At 42.4% G+C, this 16,929-nt stretch overlaps 1 protein-coding gene across 6 annotated transcripts in view; it reads right to left on the bottom strand.

Annotated features, from left to right (window-relative positions):
- TNRC18 (trinucleotide repeat containing 18) overlaps positions 1–16,929 on the bottom strand; it is a 968,701-nt gene that overhangs the window by 904,146 nt on the left and 47,626 nt on the right. For all 6 annotated transcript variants that reach the window (XM_056534534.1, XM_056534539.1, XM_056534536.1 and 3 more), the window contains exon 2: positions 15,022–15,242. In XM_056534534.1, coding sequence (XP_056390509.1) covers positions 15,022–15,199 — 178 coding nt within the window. In that variant the 5' untranslated portion in view covers positions 15,200–15,242. The remainder of the gene's footprint in view (positions 1–15,021; positions 15,243–16,929) is intronic.

The raw sequence follows: 16,929 nt of genomic DNA, 5'->3' as shown, positions 1-16,929 counted from the left end.
ATATGGGGGGAGTTGATCTTTCTGATCAAGTCCTCAAGCCATATAATGCCATGCGGAAAACACGCGTATGGTATAAAAAGGTTGCGGTCTACATGGTACAGGTTGCCATGTACAACTCTTTTATACTGTACCAGAACGCTGGCAACACAGGGACATACCTGGAGTTCCAAGAGGTAGTTCTAAAGGCCCAGGTGTGATCCCAAACACTGGAAGGTCGGGACGAACCCAGAAAAGATGCAGAGTGCGTCACAGGAAGGGGAGACGGAGGGACACCACCACTCAGTGTGACACTTGCCCCGATCATCCGGGCCTCTGCATAGGCTGCTTCAGGGAGTATCACACTTCCATGGAGTACTAAATTTTCCATCCTTTGCCCTAAATTTCATTCCCCAGAATTCGGCTCCCATGTACCAGTCCAGGGTACATTATCTACCAAATTTTATACCAAAATACCCTACCCCCAAAAAATCAAACGCAAAACCTCTTTCCCAATGCCCCTCATAATATCTTTGTCAGCCAAAAAATGGGTCATGGGACACAGAGTCAACAGCATTGGAGGTTTGCAGTTGCCTCAAATGCGCAACGCTCTCTCTCTTCACCTGAGCGGGTTGCGCATTTGAGGTAACAGAATAGGGACGGCCCCACACATCCCCTTCCCAGAATGATGATTCAGAGTATAGGGTTTGGGGCGGGCATCATTTTTACTTTTGGCTGTACTCTGGGTCATCATTCTGGGAAAATAATTGGCATATCAGTTCTAAAATTGCAATTTTCTTTCCCCCCCCCATAGTACTCTTCATCCATTCCTGGAAAATAAATGAAGGGAACACCCGTCTGTTCCAAATCTCCACTTCACCCTATACACCTTCCCTAGGGGGTGTACTGTTTGTAATAGGCTCACATGTGGGTGTTCCTTTCTTGTATTTTCCTCTGAATGTATGTAACTGTTAGGTCAGTAACAAACATCCGCCTCAAATGCGAAGAGTTCTCGCTGAGCTCTGTGGTATTTCCAGGTGACAATTCGGAGTCACATGTTAGTTGTTCCCAGAAAAATGAAGCAGAGTATAGGTTGAAAATTGCAATTTTCAAAAGCTACCCTTCATCCATTCCTGGAAAATAAATTTAGGAAACACCTGTGCATTAAAAATGTCCTCTTTACCCCTATACCCAATCCTCAGGGTGGGTACTTTCTGTAATGGTGCCACATGTGGGTGTTTCATTTTTGTATTCTCCTCGGAATGTATGTAACCGTCAGCTACTGATATGCCAAAGGTCACAAATACAAAGTGACCTCTATGATTTCTGAGCCTTGTTGTGCGCCCGTCCAGCACGTTACCCCATATGTGGATGTATTTTTATAGTCAGGGGGAAAAGCCCTCCAAAATGTGTAACCCAATTCCTCATATTACCCCTTGTGAAAATGTTAATAATTGGGTAACCCCAGCATTTTACTGTAAAAAAAATCTAATTTTTCAATTTATGGCCCACTTTTCAATAAACCTGTGAGGTGTAAGTACTCACTGTAACACTGTTACATTCCCCAAGGGGTCTAGTTTCCAAAATGTATGCCATGTGTTTTTTTTTTTTACTGTCCTGGCACCATAGGGGCTTCCGAAATGCGGCATGCCCCCAGAGCAAAATTTGTAACTCCTCTTCTGAGACCTGTAGTGCGCCAGCAGAGCACTTTTCACCCCCATATGGGGCGTTTTCTGAATCGGGAGAAAATGGGCTTCAAATTTTGGGGGGTATTTTCTGCTTTAACCCTTTGTAAAAATGTAAAATTTTTGGGAAACCAAGCATTTTAGGTAAAATTTATTCTTTTTTTTTTGCATTTGTCAAAGTCGTGAAACCCCTGTGGGGTATTAAGGTTCACTTTACCCCTTGTTACGTTCCCCAAGGGGTCTAGTTTCCAAAATGGTATGCCATGTGGTTTTTTTTGCTGTCCTGGCACCATAGGGGCTTCCTAACTGCGGCATGCCCCCAGAGCAAAATTTGCTTCAAAAAAGCCAAATGTGACTCCTTCTCTTCTGGGACCTGTAGTGCGCCAGCAGAGCACTTTTCACCCCCGTATGGGGTGTTTTCTGAATCGGGAGAAATTGGGCTTAAAATTTTGGGGGGTATTTTCTGCTTTAACCCTTTGTAAAAATGTTAAATTTTTGGTAAACCAAGCATTTTAGGTAAAATGTATTCTTTTTTTTTTGCATATGCCAAAGTCGTGAAACCCCTGTGGGGTATTAAGGTTCACTTTACCCCTTGTTACGTTCCCCAAGTGGTCTAGTTTCCAAAATGGTATGCCATGTGTTTTTTTTTTTGCTGTCCTGGCACCATAGGGGCTTCCTAAATGAGGCATGCCCCCAGAGCAAAATTTGCTTCAAAAAAGCCAAATGTGACTCCTCCTCTTCTGGGACCTGTAGTGCGCCAGCAGAGCACTTTTCACCCCCATATGGGGTGTTTTCTGAATCGGGAGAAATTGGGCTTCAAATTTTGGGGGGTATTTTCTGATTTAACCCTTTGTAAAAATGTCAAATTTTTGGGAAACCAAGCATTTTAGATTTTTTTTTTTTTACATTTGCAAAAGTTGTGAAACCCCTGTGGGGTATTAAGGCTCACTTAATTCCTTTTTACGTTCCTCAAGGGGTCTAGTTTCCAAAATGGTATGGCATGTGGGCAGTTTTAGCTGTTCTGGCATCATAGGGGCTTCCTAAATGCAACATGCCCCCCAAAAACCATTTCAGAAAAACATACTCTCCAAAATCCCCTTGTCGCTCCTTTGCTTCTGAGCCCTCTACTGCGCCCGCCGAACAATTAACATAGACATATGAGGTATGTGCTTACTCGAGAGAAATTGGGCTACAAACACAAGTAAAAATTTTCTCCTTTTACCCCTTGCAAACATAAAAAAATTGGGTCTACAAGAACATGCGAGTGTAAAAAATGAAGATTTTGAATTTTCTCCTTCACTTTGCTGCTATTCCTGTGAAACACCTAAAGGGTTAACACACTTACTGAATGTCATTTTGAATACTTTGGGGGGTGTAGTTTTTATAATGGGGTCATTTATGGGGTATTTCTAATATGAAGACCCTTCAAATCCACTTCAAACCTGAACTGGTCCCTGAAAAATATTGAGTTTGAAAATTTTGTGAAAATTTGGAAAATTGCTGCTGAACTTTGAAGCCCTCTGGTGTCTTCCAAAAGTAAAAACTCGTCAATTTTATGATGCAATCATAAAGTAGACATATTGTATATGTGAATAAAAAAAAAAGTATTTTGAATATCCATTTTCCTTACAAGCAGAGAGCTTCAAAGTTAGAAAAATGCAAAATTTTCAATTTTTTCGTCAAATTTTGGGATTTTTCACCAAGAAAGGATGCAAGTTACCATAAAATTTTACCACTATGTTAAAGTAGAATATGTCACGAAAAAACAATCTCGGAATCAGAATGATAACTAAAAGCATTCCAGAGTTATTAATGTTTAAAGTGACAGTGGTCAGAATTGCAAAAAACACTCCGGTCCTTAAGGTGAAAAAGGGCTGGCTCCTTAAGGGGTTAAATGAATATATAATTTGGAATATCCAATGCAAAATTTTCATGAAATTTGGGGATTTTTCACCAAGAAAGGATGCAAGTAACGATGAAAATTTACCACTGTGTTAAAGCAGAATATGTCATGGAAAAACAATCTCGGAATCAGAATAATCGGTAAAAGCATCCCAGAGTTATTAATGCATAGAGTTACAGTGGCCAGAATTGCAAAAAAGGGCTCAGTCCTTAAAGGAGAACCCCGGAATAGGAATTTACGGAATTTACTGTTGGCAGTAAAAAAAAAATAAAAAAAAATAAAAAATAAACAGGACAAATAAACCTTCCTTCGCTCCTCCGGTATCGGTAACCGGCTCCGGCCTCCGCCGCGATCCTCTCCCTGGTTGCCGGTAGTCGGCGAGTCATACTGCACTCAGCCAATCACCGGCCGCAGCGATGTCCCGACTCGGCCGGTGATAGGCTGAGCAACAGTGTGAGAACACTTCAAGACACACAATTCTTCACTACATCGGCACCTGCTGCCGGAGCCGAAAACATCACGCTGCTGTTCAGCCTATCGACAGCAGAGTTGACTTCGCTGTGGCCGGTGATTGGCTGAGTGCAGTATGACTCGCCGACCACTGGCAACCAGGAAGAGGATCACGGCGGAGGCTGGAGCAAGTTACCGGAGGCACCGGGGTAGCAAAGGAAGGTATGTATGTACCCGTTTTTTTTTTGTTTTTACTGCCGGCAGTATGGACGATAATTTTCCTATTCCGGAGTTCTCCTTTAACCCCTTAAGGACCAAGGGCGTACAGGTACGTTATTGGTCCTGCTCTCCTGATATACCGAGGGGTTACACAGTAATCCCGCGTCATATCACGGCGGGCCCGGCGTCATAGTGAAGCCGGGACCCGCCTCTAATAGCGCGCAGCGCCGATCGCGGTGCCGTGCGCTATTAACCCTTTAGCCGCACACTCAGAGCTGAGCCGCGCGGCTAAAAGCGAAACCGAAAGTGGCCGGCTAGCTCAGTCGGGCTGTTCGGGATAGCCGCGGCTAATCGCGGCATCCCGAACAGCTGACAGGACAGCGGGAGGGCCCCTACCTGCCTCCTCGCTGTCCGATCGCCGAATGACTGCTCAGTGCCTGAGATCCAGGCATGAGCAGTCATGCGGCAGAATCGTTGATCACTGGTTTCTTATGAGAAACCAGTAATCAATGATGAAGATCACTGTGTGCAGTGTTATAGGTCCCTATGGGACCTATAACACTGCAAAAAAAAAAGTGAAAAAAAAGTGAATGAAGATCAATTAACTCCTCCCCTATTAAAAGTTTGAATCACCCCCCTTTTCCAATAAAAAAAACAAACAAAACAGTGTAAATAAAAATAAACATATATGGTATCACCGCGTGCGGAAATGTCCGAGTTATAAAAATATATCATTAATTAAACAGCTCGGTCAATGGCGTGTGATCAATAAGTCCTATCAATGGGAATGGTACCGTTAAAAACTTCAGATCACGGCGCAAAAAATGAGCCCTCATACCGCCCCATACACGGAAAAATAAAAAAGTTATAGGGGTCAGAAGATGACAATCTTAAACGCATTATTTTTCCTGCATGTAGTTATGATTTTTTCCAGAAGTCCGACAAAATTAAACCTATATAAGTAGGGTATCATTTTAATCGTATGGACCTACAGAATAAAGATAAGGTGTCATTTTTACCGAAAAATGTACTACGTAGAAACGGAAGCCCCCAAAAGTTATAAAAAACAGCTTTTTTTTCAATTTTGTCGCACAATGATTTTTTTTTCCGTTTCACCGTAGATTTTTGGGCAAAATGACTGACGTCATTACAAAGTAGAATTGGTGGCGCAAAAAATAAGCCATCATATGGATTTTTAGGTGCAAAATTGAAAGAGTTATGATTTTTTAAAGGCAAGGAGCAAAAAACGAAAATGCAAAAACGGAAAAAACCCCGGTCCTTAAGGGGTTAAGGTGAGAAAGGGCTCAGTCCTTAAGGGGTTAAAGAGTTAGGGGGGTTAAAGCATATATGGCATATGTACAATATGACACAATATGTTTTTACTTGTTGTCACGCATGATTGTTAGATATTTAACTGGTTAACAGATAATGCAGGTGTGCTCCCCTGTGCTGTCACGTGACCTCTATTTAAAAAGGGAATGTGTCACCATTTTATTTGTTTTATAAATAAATGTATTCTATCAAGATAAAGCATTTGATTTATGTATGTAGTGTGTACTGGGGCTGCCATTACTGTAGCCTTTTTGTGGTGTGTCACTTCACAACACCTACACAGTTGCTTTATGGCAGGCACAGGGCATAAGAAAGTTAAGACAGAGTGTCGCTTAGAAAAGCATGGGTTGCTTACTGCACATGTACATAACAAAGGCTAGATGAAATGAAAGGGGGAGCCACCATTTTCTTGAAGTCCCTGAGGAGCAATGACCTATCAAGAAACATCTAGTCTGTTCTTTAGCACTCTTCAGACACCAACAAAATGGTGACCGTGGAATTGAAAAACCTACAAAACCCCATCTCCTTCTGCACACAGACAGAGGAGGAAGGTAGACAGGCAAAGTCTAATTTGCAGCAGCCAGACAGGTTGCTTGCTTTCACCAGATTCCTCATGTTAGCTCCCTCTGCCGGTCAACAGTGGAAGATATGATTAGTTATTTCATTTTTCATATTTTGTGACAAGTAAATACTTTTTTTTTTATATTTCCAAAAATATTTAAAACATTTGGAAAATTATTTAACCTCTAAAAAAAAGTTTTAATATGTCTAAGGGGAGCAACACCCGAAATGCGTGACCTGTGTTCACACCATCTGTGTCAAGTGCTTGCATTGTTTAACCCCTTTGAGACGAAGCCCATTATGACCTTAAGGACCAGAGCATTTTTTGCACATCTGACCACTGTCACTTTATGCATTCACCCGTTAACGACCATGGACATCTATACCCGTCCATGTGCCGTTAACGCGGTATGGCGCGTGCTCCCGACTCGAGCCCACGTCATGCCGGCCGGCCCCCAGCTGATTCCTGTAGCTGGGGGCCGGCGTTAATAGCAGACATGCGGCCGGCTATTAACCCTTTAGATTGCTTCTGTCAAAGCTGACGACGGCATCTAAAAAGGTGCCTTTATCACATCCCTGGTTGTCCAGTGGGGTGGATCGCCCCCCCCCTCAGTGCGATCGTGGGCAGGGGTAGGGCGATCCACTGTGGAGGTAGCCTGAGGGCTTAACACTCCTCCTGTGCCAGCAAGCGCATAACACACAGATCAATGTGGTCCTATGGAACCACATTGATCTGTATGAGGAATCTAATGATTCCTCCTAAAAGTCCCCTAAGGGTACTAAAAGTGTAAAAAGAAGAAAAATAAATAAATAAATGAAAAAAAAAAGTTTAAAAACACACACATTAACCCCTTCCTTATAAAAATTTTATATCACCCCCTGTTATGGACATGAAAATGACATACATTTTATTTGCTATACTTGTGATCCTAGTACAGGAAAGCCGCATGGAGTTTGAACAATGGCAAAATGGAGTCTCTTACCTGGGGTCTACTAGTCAGGGGCTTTTGTAACATTAGACAGTCCACCTGGGGGGGGGGGAGGGGGGCTGGCTAAGGGGGGCGGAGACAACATAATATCAAACCCATTGAACAGGCCCAAGCACTCTCTTTCTTTCTCTTGCGGGGCTGGATACCAACACACCTGGCCATTCAACTTCCTGTTTGGGCTTAAATCCTGAAACAAAGGACTGCTGCCTACTCCCATGCCTGTTTTTGTTCATTATACTTGCTGTAAAGGTTCCCCCGAAGCTAAGTATTCTCAGTTATATTATTTTGTGCGTTCTATATATGTAGCTGTATCTTTTAAGGAAAATCCACCCATATTGCCAATTATAGGATTTCTACTATAAATGTAGTATATGTGTTTCCTTACATTGCGGATTTAAACTTCTAGGTATTAGCAATCTCTTCTCTTCTCTCTCTCTCTCTAAGTTAGAGTGTGTTTAGTTTTCACCTGTGTATTAAACATCTTTATTTCTGCCAGTGTTTGGATGTGTAGTGTTAATTTGTGCATTGGATATTAGGATATAAGTCTTCCAAAATTCCTAAATAGGTTGGTCTGTGGGGTGTTTATGAATGCATTTGGTCTCCGGTGATACAGCTAGTTAAATATCTGCAATCTGTGTGAATATATATTGTATTCACTAGTCCGTATGACCATTTTGTGTCTCGGACATTTTGTGTCCCATGCATGGTCTGCAGATTTTTAACTGGTCGTGTGACCCTTGGAGCCAGATGTGATTCGTGGCTTTGGGGTTAAATTATAACACCCCACTTTTCCCAAATTTCATATAAAAAATATATAAACATAATAAAAATAAACATATGTGGTATTGAATCGTGCATAAATGTCCCAACTATAAAAATATATCATTAATTAAACCGCGCGGTCAATGGCATACACGCGAAAAAACTAAAAAGATTCCAAAGTCCAAAATTGTGTATTTTGGGAATAAAAAGTGATCAAAAAAAGTCTAAAAAAAATTCTAATCTTACCGATTAAAACTTCAGATCACGGCGCAAAAAATGAGCCCACATACAACTCTGGATGTGTAAAAATAAAAAAGTTAGAGGGGTCATAAGAGGACAACTTTAAATGTATTATTTTCATGCATTTAGTTATGATTTTTTCCAAAAGTACGACAAAATCAAACCTAAATAACTAGGGTATCATTTTAATCGTATACATCTACAGAAAAAAGAAAATGTAATTTTTACCCCCCCCCAAATTTTTTTTTCTTTAATTTTGTCGCACAATTATAATTTTTCCCCGTTTTGCCGTACATTTTTGGGTAAAATGACTGATGTCATTACAAAGTAGAATTGGTGGCGCAAAAAAATAAGCCCTCATACGGATTTTTAGGTGCAAAATTGAAAGGGTAATGATTTTTAACCACTTAAGGACCTAGGGCGTATGGATACGCCTTGACGTCCTGGTACTTAAGGACCCAGGGCGTATCCATACGCCCGTGGGAATTTCGGTCCCCGCCGCGCGCCGGGCGGGGACCGGCCCGGGGTGACTGCTGATATCGGCGATCGGCGCAAATCGCAAGTGAATTCACACTTGCGATTTGCGCCGATTCCGGGTCATACGGGTCTATTGTGACCCGGTGCCCCGGAATAGAAGGGGGATCGCGGTTGTCTAAGACACCCACGATCCCCCTGTAGGCATAGGAGTGAGGTGGCAGGGTTGCCACCCCTCCTATCCCTGCTATTGGTCTGCTATTGATCGTCAGAGGCGACGACTAATAGCAGACCGGGGGCGGGTTAACATTCGTTTTCCCCGTCCTGCCCACCCACAATAGGCGGGGCAGAACGGGGAACCGAAGGGGACCGGGCGCCGACGTCCACTTACCGATCCGGAGGCTGCGGCGACGTTGATCGGCGGGCGGCGTCACGTGCGTCTGAAGAGGACGGCTGCCGGGATCCTACGGAAGCCGGTAAGTAGATCTGGAGGGCTACAGTCTGAGACCGTGGTCTCTAACTTTAGCCCTAAAGATGTTGCAAAACTACAACTCCCAGCATGCCCAGACAGCTGTTTGGGCATGCTGGAATATGTAGTTTTGCAACAGCTGGAGGGCTGCAGTTTGAGACCACTATACAGTGGTCTCTAAACTATATCCCTCCAGATGTTGCAAAACTACAACTCCTAGCATTCCCACATAGCTGTTTGTTGTCTGGACATGCTGGGAGTTGTAGTTTTGCAACATCTGGAGGTCCACAGTTTGGAGATCACTGTGCAGTGGTCTAAAAACTGTAGCTCTCCAGATGTTGCAAAACTGCAATTCCCAGCATGCCCAGAAAGCAAACAGCTGTCTCGGAATGCTGGGAGTTGTAGTTGGGTACCTCCAGCTATTGCATAACTACATCTCCCAGCATGCCCTTCGGTGATTAGTACATGCTGGGAGTTGTAGTTTTGCAACAGCTGGAGGCACACTGGTTGGAAAATATTGAGTTAGGTAACAGAACCTAACTGAAGGTTTTCCAACCAGTGTGCCTCCAGCTGTTGCAAAACTACAACGCCCAGCATGCACGGTCTGTCAGTACATGCTGGGAGTTGTAGTTATAAAACAGCTGGAGGTTTGCCCCCCCATGTGAACGTACAGGGTACATTCACATAGACGGGTTTACAATAAATTTCCTGCTTCAAGTTTGGGCTGCGGCAAATTTTTTGCCGCAGTGCAAACTCCTAGCGGGAAATTCACCGTAACCCGCCAGTGTGAATGTACCCTAAAAACACTAAACTACACTAACACATAATAAAGGGTAAAACACAACATATACACCCCCTTACACTGTCCCCCCCAATAAACAATTTAAAACGTCTTGTACGGCAGGGTTTCCAAAACGGAGCCTCCAGCTGTTGCAAAACAACAACTCCCAGCATTTCTGGACAGCCACTGACTGTCCAGGCATGCTGAGAGTTTAGCAACAGCTGGAGGCACCCTGTTTGGGAATCACTGGCGTAGAATACCCCTTTGTCCACCCCTATGCAATCCCTAATTTAGTCCTCAAATGCGCATGGTGCTCTCTTACTTCGGAGCCCTGTCGTATTTCAAGGAAACCGTTTAGGGCCACATATGGGGTATCTCCATACTCGGGAGAAATTACACTACAAATTTTGGGGGGCTTTTTTTCCTTTTACCGCTTGTGAAAAGGAAAAGTTGGGGGCTACACCAGCCTGTTAGTGTAAAATTTATTTTTTTACACTAACATGCTGGTTTTGCCCCATACTTTTTATTTCCACAAGCGGTAAAAGGAAAAAAAGACCCCCAAAATTTGTAACGCAATTTCTCCTGAGTACAGAAATACCCCAGATGTGGGCGTAAAATGCTCTGCGGGCACACAACAAGGCTCAGGAGTGAGAGCGCACCATGTACATTTGAGGCCTAAATTGGTGATTTGCACAGGGGTGGCTGATTTTACAGCGGTTCTGACAAACGCAAAAAAAAAATACCCACATGTGACCCCATTTTGGAAACTACACCCCTCGCCGAACGTGACAAGGGGTATAGTGAGCCTGAACACCCCACAGGTGTTTGACGAATTTTCATTAAAGTTGGATGGGAAAATGAAAAAAATTATATTTTTTCACTAAAATGCTGGTGTTACCCTAAATTTTTCATTTTCACATCGGGAAATAGGAAAAAAAGCCCCCCCAAATTTGTAAACCCATCTCTTCTGAGTAAGAACATACCCCATATGTGAATTTAAAGTGCTCTGCGGGCGAACTACAATGCTCAGAAGAGGAGCGCCATTGGGATTTTGTAGAGAAAATTTGTCCGGAATTGAAGGCCACATGTTTTTACAAAGCCCCCATAGTGCCAGAACAATGGACCCCCGACACATGTGACCCCATTTTGGAAACTACACCCCTCACGTAATGTAATAAGGGGTACATTGAGAATTTACGCCCCACAGGTGTATGACAGATTTTTGGAACAGTGGTCCGTAAAAATGAAAAATAAAATTTTTCATTTGCACAGCCCACTGTTCCAAAGATCTGTGGGGTGTAAATACTCACTGCACCCCTTATTAAATTCTGTGAGGGGTGTAGTTTCCAAAATGGGGTCACATGTGGGGGGTCCCACTGTTCTGGCACCACGGGGGGCTTTGTAAACGCACATGGCCCCTGACTACCATTCCAAACTAATTCTCTTTCCAAAAGCTCAATGGCGCTCCTCCTCTTCTGAGCATTGTAGTTCGCCAGCAGAGCATTTTACGTCCTAACATGGGGTATTTCCATACTCAGAAGAAATGGGGTTACACATTCTGGGGGTCCTTTTCTCCTATTACCCCTTGTAAAAATGTAAAATTTAGGGGAAAAACTGCATTTTAGTAAAAAAAAAAAAAAATGTTTTCATTTACACATCCAACTTTAACGAAAAGTCGTCAAACACCTGTGGGGTGTTAAGGCTCAGCGGACCCCTTGTTACGTTCCTTGAGGGGTGTAGTTTCCAAAATAGTATGCCATGTGGGTATTTTTTGCTGTTCTGGCACCACAGGGGCTTCCTAAATGCGACATGCCCCCAAAAAACCATTTCAGCAAAAGTTGCTTTCAAAAAGCCAAATGTGACTCCTTCTCTTCTGAGCATTGTAGTTTGCCCGCAAAGCATTTTACGTCCTAACATGGGGTATTTCCATACTCAGAAGAGATAGGGTTACAAATTTGGGGGGGCATTTTCTCCCATTACCCTTTGTAAAAATGGTAAATTTGGGGGAAAAACTGCACTTTAGTGAAAAAAATTTTTTCTTCATTTACACATCCGACTTTAACGAAAAGTCGTCAAACACCTGTGGGGTGTTAAGGCTCACTGGACACCTTGTTACGTGCCTTGAGGGGTCTAGTTTCCAAGATGGTATGCCATGTTGGGGTTTTCTGCTGTTCTGGCACCATAGGGGCTTCCTAAATGTGACATGCCCCCCAAAAACCATTTCAGCAAAATTCCCTCTCCAAAATTCTATTGTCGCTCCTTCCCTTCTGAGCCCTCTAGTGCACCTGCCGAACACTTGACATACACATATGAGGTATTTCCTTACTCGAGAGAAATTGGGTTACAAATTTTGGGGGGATTTTTCATCTATTACCCCTTGTAAAAATTCAAAAACTGGGTCTACAAGAACATGCGAGTGTAAAAAATGAAGATTTTGAATTTTCTCCTTCACTTTGCTGCTATTCCTGTGAAACACCTAAAGGGTTAACACACTTACTGAATGTCATTTTGAATACTTTGGGGGTGTAGTTTTTATAATGGGGTCATTTGTGGGGTATTTCTAATATGGAGGCCCTTCAAATCCACTTCAAAACTGAACTGGTCCCTGAAAAATTCCGATTTTGAAAATATTGTGAAAAATTGGAAAATTGCTGCTGAACTTTGAAGCCCTCTGATGTCTTCCAAAAGTAAAAACACGTCAATTTTATGATGCAAACATAAAGTAGACATATTGTATATGTGAATCAATGTATAATTTATTTGGAATATCCATTTTCCTTACAAGCAGTGAGCTTCAAATTTAAAAAAATGCTAAATTTTCAATTTTTTCATCAAATTTTGGAATTTTTCACCAAGAAATGATGCAAGTATCGACAAAATTTTATCACTAACATAAAGTAGAATATGTCACGAAAAAACAATCTCGGAATCAGAATGAAAGGTAAAAGCATCCCAGAGTTATTAATGCTTGAAGTGACAGTGGTCAGATGTTAAAAAAATGGCCGGGTCCTTAAGGTATATTTGGGCTGGGTCCTTAAGGGGTTAAAATGTAAGGAGGAATAAAACGAAATGGCAAAAACAGAAAAACACTTGGTCCTTAAAGGGGTTAATAACTTTTTTTAACCCGTTTTTTCGGGACATAGTCTACTTTGTGTTAGTGGTAAATTTTCGTTGATACTTGCATCATTTCTTGGTGAAAATAAATTATATATTGATTCACATTTACATTATGTCTACTTTATGTTTGCATCATAAAGCTGACATGTTTTTCCTTTCTGAAGACATGAAAGGCTTCAAAGTTTAGCAGCAATTTTCACATTTTTCATGAAAATTTCAAAATCTGAAATTTTCAGGGACCAGTTCAGTTTTGAAGTGAATTTAAGGGTCTTTATGTTAGAAATACCCCATAATGGACCCCATTATGAAAACTGCTCCCCTCAACGTATTCAAAAGGACATTCAGAAAGTGTGTTAACCCTTTAGGTGTTTCACAGGAATAGCAGCAAAATGGAGGAGAAAATTCAAAATCTTCATTTTTTTACAATAACATGTTCTTGTAGACCCATATTTTTTATTTTTACAAAGGGAAAAAGGAGAAAAAGCCCACCAAAATTTGTAACCCCATTTCCCTCTAGTATGGAAATACCTCATGAGTGTATGTCAAGTGTTCGGCGGGCGCAGTAGAGGGCTCAGAAGGGAAGGAGAGACAATGGGATTTTGGAGAGCGAATTTTGCTGAAATGGTTTTTGGGGGGCATATCGCTTTAATCACTTTTAGGAAACCCCCATGGTGCCTGAACAGCAAATACTATTTGGGAAACTATACCCCTCAAGGAATTTAACAAGGGGTACAGTGACTTAATACCCCACAGGTGATTGAGGAACTTTCGTTAAAGTGGGACGTGAAAAATGAAAAATCTGGGTTTTTTTTTACTAAAATGCTGATGTTACCCCAAATTTTTCATTTTCACAAGAGGTAATAGGTGAAAATGTCACCCAAAATTTGTAACCCCATTTCTCTTGAGTAAGGAAATATCTCAAATGTCGATGTAAAGGGCTCTGTGGGCGCACTAGAGGGATCAGAAGGGAAGGAGAGACATAGGGCTTTAGGAAAGCAAATTTTGCTGAAATGGTTTTTGGGGGGCATGTCGCATTTAGGAAGCCCCCATGGTGCCAGAACAGCAAAAAAAAAAAAAAACACATGGCATACTATTTGGGAAACTACACCCCTCAAGGAACGTAACAAGGGGTACAGTGAACTTTAACACCCCCCAGGTAATTGGCAAATTTTTACTTAAAGTTGGATGTAAAAATGAAAAAAAAAAATTTTTCCACTAAAATGCTGGTGTTGCCCTAGATGTAGTATGGAAATACCCTATATGTGGATGTTAAGTACTCTGCGGGTGCACTACAGGGCTCAGAAGAGAAAGAGCCCCATTGGGCTTTTGGAGAGAGAATTTGGTTGGAACGAAAGTCGGAGGCCATGTACGTTTACAAAGCCCCCATGCTGCCAGAACAGTGGAAGGTATACACAGGATGCAGGTAGGTATTATTAACCAATTGACTTTATTTGTAACAAAACAATAAAAGTATCATGACGCGTTTCGGGGTAAATTCCCCTTCCTCAGATGATCTAAGAACCTTAGTTCATCTGAGGAAGGGGAATTTACCCCGAAACGAGTCATGTTACTTTTATTGTTTTGTTACAAATAAAGTCAATTGGTTAATAATACCTACCTGCATCCTGTGTATACCTGGATAGAGCAGCGCCTGGATATATTGGTCCTTTTCTTTTCTGCAAGTGTTCCAGAAAATAAAACAAACAGGACTCACCTGCCTCTGCTCCCTCGGTTTCCCAGTATCTCTCTTTGCTCCTCCGCTGCCTTCTTACTGGTCTGGCTGTGGTCAGTGTGCCACTCTGTTGATCAGCAAATCGCTGGCTGCAGAGATGTTTCACCTCAGCAGGCAATAGGCTGAGCGGCAGTGTGATGCATTGAGCCAAGGCAACCAATGCTGTGGCTCAATGCATCACACTGTCACCTCAGCCTATTGTCGGCCGATAGATACAGTTACAGCCGGCAATTTGCTTAGCCGCAGCGTGATCATGATCTTCACTTAATACTTGTGTATTGGTAGTTACTTATTAGTGTTGACTTCTATAAATCTTCAGTATAGGTCTTACCTGACTGTGAATACAGTCCAAGATTCGAGGGGTAATATTTTGTTGTGCAGAATGGTGGTAGTTGCCCAGTAGATGGAATGAGACGCCCTCCAGTATTTGCAGATGAAATATGCCCTGCCTCCAAGGAAAGACCCGACAACCCCAAGGGTGGCATGTTTACAAATTCACGGCCATCCATCTTTATACAGGATACTTATATGGCACCATGGTCCAGAGACCTACTGATAAATAAAAAATAAATAAATGTATTTTAGTACAATGAAGCTATATGTGTCACTTCAGTCATTTATTACATGGCTAGGTCTTTAAGATCCTTTTGCCTAATAATACATATTAGCATGTGAAGTGATGTTGCTTAAACGGGTACTCCGGTGCTTAGACATCTTATCCCCTATCCAAAGGATAGGGGATAAGATGCCTGACCGCGGGAGTCCCGCCGCTGGGGACCCCCGTGATCTTGCACGCGGCACCCCGTTTGTAATCAGTCCCCGGAGCGTGTTCGCTCCGGGTCTGATTACGGGCGATCACAGGGCGGATGGCGTTTGACGTCACGCCTGCGCCCCCATGTGACGTCACGCTCCGCCCCTCAATGCAAGCCTATGGGAGGGGGCGTGACAGCTATCACGCCCCCTCCCGTAGGCTTGCATTGAGGGGCGGAGTGTGTCGTCACACGCCGCCCGCCCTGTGATCAGACCCAGAGCGAACACGCTCGGGGGACTGATTACAAACGGGGTGCCGCGTGAAAGATCACGAGGGTCCGGCATCTTATCCCCTATCCTTTGGATAGGGGATAAGATGTCTAAGCACCAGAGTACCCCTTTAAATAAACATTTTGCTTCACAAGAAAATCTTTAACCCCTTAAGCCCATTTTGGCCTTGAGGACAGTCAAATAATATAGAATAAGAGAAATATAGATTCCAATAACAAAACGAATATCAAAAAGGCAAGTTACCATGTTCAAGGATTAGCTGTAATTTCAAAAACACTTTATAGGAAGTGAGAAAAGAGAAAGGTTCGCCAAAACACAGTATTAGTCAAAACCTTTTATTTCCATGTTTTTATTGTCTATTTGTTCTTTTTATTATCTAGATTGTAGATTTATATTTAACCCCTTAAAGAAGCAGGGCATACCTGTACGCCCTGCACCGGCTCCCCTGCTATGACGCGGGCTCATGAGCTGACCCTACATCATAACGGGGTGGTCCCTGGGGCTATCAGCCGCCTTGACCCATGTCTAATGCCGGACATAAAGGCTTGAGGTGATGCCCGGCATTAACCCCTTAGATGCCCCAATCAAGGTTGCATAAAGGATGCATAATACGTAGTATTTGGAACATTTGGTAGAATGTAAACCTTTGATTATTCGCATGCCTGGTTATATTACAGACACTAAATGCCATCCAACCCATGTCCTGGACAACAAATGACAAATGGCTGTCCCTCTACATGGGGGTGAATGCCATCTGGACCTGGTGATTTGTCTGTTGATTTTTTGTAGGTGGCACTGTACTTCTTCCTGGGTTAGACCGGTGACCTGTACTGGGAAGTTTACATTATCTCGCTGTATTTCACCTAGCATTTAATTTTCCTCGGTGAACACAGTGGAGAAGAAATTTGTTTTATATATTTGCTTTTTCCTGATCCCCGTTTATAATTTCTTCCTCGTCATTTTTTAAGGGGCCCACACTTTCATTTTTGACCTTTTTGCTATTTATATAGTTAAAGAACATTTTGGGGTTAGTTTTACGCTCTTTTGCAATGAGTCTTTCTGTCTCTATTTTTACGGCTTTTATCATTTTTTTTTTTACATATTTTACATTTTTCTCTATAGCTTTTTAATGCTTCTTCACTATTGTCCTGTTTTAGTAGTTTAAATGCTTTATTTTCAACATTTGTTGCCCCCTTAA

This window comes from Hyla sarda, chromosome 8 (assembly GCF_029499605.1).
Source record: "Hyla sarda isolate aHylSar1 chromosome 8, aHylSar1.hap1, whole genome shotgun sequence".
Taxonomy (NCBI): Eukaryota; Metazoa; Chordata; class Amphibia; order Anura; family Hylidae; genus Hyla; species Hyla sarda.
This window is presented reverse-complemented; position numbering and strand designations above follow the sequence as displayed.